Source organism: Ciona intestinalis, unplaced genomic scaffold (genome assembly GCF_000224145.3).
Source record: "Ciona intestinalis unplaced genomic scaffold, KH HT001099.1, whole genome shotgun sequence".
NCBI lineage: Eukaryota > Metazoa > Chordata > Ascidiacea > Phlebobranchia > Cionidae > Ciona > Ciona intestinalis.
In genome coordinates this window covers 44,074-46,047 of record NW_004191420.1, presented here as the reverse complement: position 1 = coordinate 46,047, position 1,974 = coordinate 44,074, and the positions used below count along the sequence as shown (strand labels likewise).

Sequence of the window (1,974 nt, the reverse complement as noted above, 5' to 3'; positions counted from 1 at the left end):
CATTGCAATAAAACTGGTAAGAAATATTATTTAACTTTTTATAGTGTTTATATTTATCTTATTTTCATATTTTGAACTATCCAGGGTATGTAATACGAAAGGGATTTCAAATCCACAATCCCCACCAAACAGCTTGCCTCTCTGCTGATGATTCTACTTCTGTTAGTATGGTTGCTCCTTGTGTACATGAAGATGTTAAACAAATGTGGATCTGGGAACACCATTTTCAACTCAAATCAGTGACTTCTGAGGTAAAGCTAGTTTTTATACACCTGAAGTTAAATCCTGGCAGTCAAATACCAGCTGCAAAGTGTATCCAATCATCTGTGTTAGCTTACATAAACTGACATGTTATAACAAAGAATGAATCCGACTCCTACAGTTCATATTATTTTAATATTTTAGAACTGCTTGGCTAGATCAGGTTCGACAGTCACAACCTCTCCATGTAACTCAGCTGACATCAAGTAAGTTTGTAATACAAACTATAGATCTGCTTTTTCTTACTAACATCACTGTATTGCTTAGCCAACTCTGGGACTGTCCTGTGATTCTAGAGTACCCTCCTCTCCTAATAGCAATCAAAGGAACAAACTCATTTCTTAGGTAACTTTTACTTGGTGGCAACAGTAGAACAATCTATTATGAGATAGTATAAATAATTCATTAAATCATACAATTTCGTAAACCTATGTCTCATTCTTCATCGGAGTTATGGTAGTAATGTTCAAGAAATATCTGACTCACATACTTTAGATGATGTCGAATTGATTCACTCAACTGTATTTAATTTATTTATAGACCAATAGAAGGAACAAACAATGTTGGGATATCAAGCAAGGTTGATGCATTATCAGCATGGTTTATCAGTGATAATGGTCTTGATCAGAATGTCTGCACACAACGAAGTATGTTGGCTGTTGCCCAAAATAAGTTTCTTTTTAATAATATCCCATTTATACATTGAACAAACTTTGTATGTGTTGTGACAGTCATAATATTTAACAGATGGTTTCCCCATGCTTGAAACAAGATGCACAGAGTTTGGTATGTGGAGTCTACCAGCTAAAGTTATTAAGTGCGTGATACAACACTGCCCACCGCTGGCTGATATCAGTGGTGCTACCAGAGAACTACGTATGTTTATTATGTTTGTGTTATTGTTTGTAATTTTAATAAAGACTACAACTTGTGTTTTATTTTCAGATGGTCCGATTGGTATATATGGGGTGAATGCAACTTACACATGCAAAGCAGGCTATTGGTTGAAACCAGGATTTGTATCAGCCACACTAACTTGTGATGAAACTGGAAACTGGTTTCCAAAACTAGATGTAGTTCATTGCACAAGTTAGTTAACATTGTTTTTTATAATTAACATGGCGCATTAAATTTGTTTGGACTTGCTTTCAACCAGAAAATATTATTTTATTTTGTAGAACTCTTATGTCCAGTTCCTTACCCTGTTCAATATGCAACTATAGAAGGTCTAATATGGACTTATGGCTCACAAATCACCTACTCCTGTGCACCAGGTAAGCACAGTTCAATATATAATGGCTCATATATAATTAACAGATTAAAATGACATTAAGAAACATTCGACTACAATTTATTATTTTATTTTACTTCCAGGGTTTTGGTTTTCAAGAGGCAGGCTGAGATCATGGGTTACTTGTGGGGTAAAAGCAAAGTGGGAGCCTGACCCTTCTCATCTCACTTGTGATCGTGAGTTCCATATCTCAATAAACATGTTACATCCGTCTTTGGCTGTATATCCGGTATCAGCATTATATCATATATGTTATGTTACACAGGGGTTAAGTGTCGTGATCCAGGTCCCATATCATCAGCAAAATATTATTTACCAAGTGAAGAGATTGATTTTGAAGGAGTTATCAAGTAAGATGGCTGTGTTTAGAATATCTTTTAATCTTTCTTATTACCTTCCATACAGATATAAATGTCTCCCCT

The 1,974-nt window shown here is 35.0% G+C and overlaps 2 protein-coding genes across 2 annotated transcripts in view; both read left to right on the top strand.

Annotated features, from left to right (window-relative positions):
• The first annotated feature begins 97 nt into the window (after positions 1-97).
• Positions 98-1,954, top strand: LOC113475630 (sushi, von Willebrand factor type A, EGF and pentraxin domain-containing protein 1-like). The gene is made up of 9 exons (XM_026840017.1): positions 98-251; positions 406-467; positions 529-606; positions 802-908; positions 1,009-1,137; positions 1,207-1,350; positions 1,440-1,535; positions 1,636-1,728; positions 1,818-1,954. The coding sequence occupies exons 1-9, from the start codon at positions 168-170 to the stop codon at positions 1,904-1,906; spliced, it is 882 nt and encodes a 293-aa protein (XP_026695818.1). The 5' UTR covers positions 98-167; the 3' UTR covers positions 1,907-1,954.
• Positions 1,908-1,974, top strand: part of LOC113475631 — a 10,247-nt gene continuing 10,180 nt past the window's right edge. Inside the window, exon 1 of the mRNA XM_026840021.1 lies at positions 1,908-1,913. Coding sequence (XP_026695822.1) covers positions 1,908-1,913 — 6 coding nt within the window. The remainder of the gene's footprint in view (positions 1,914-1,974) is intronic.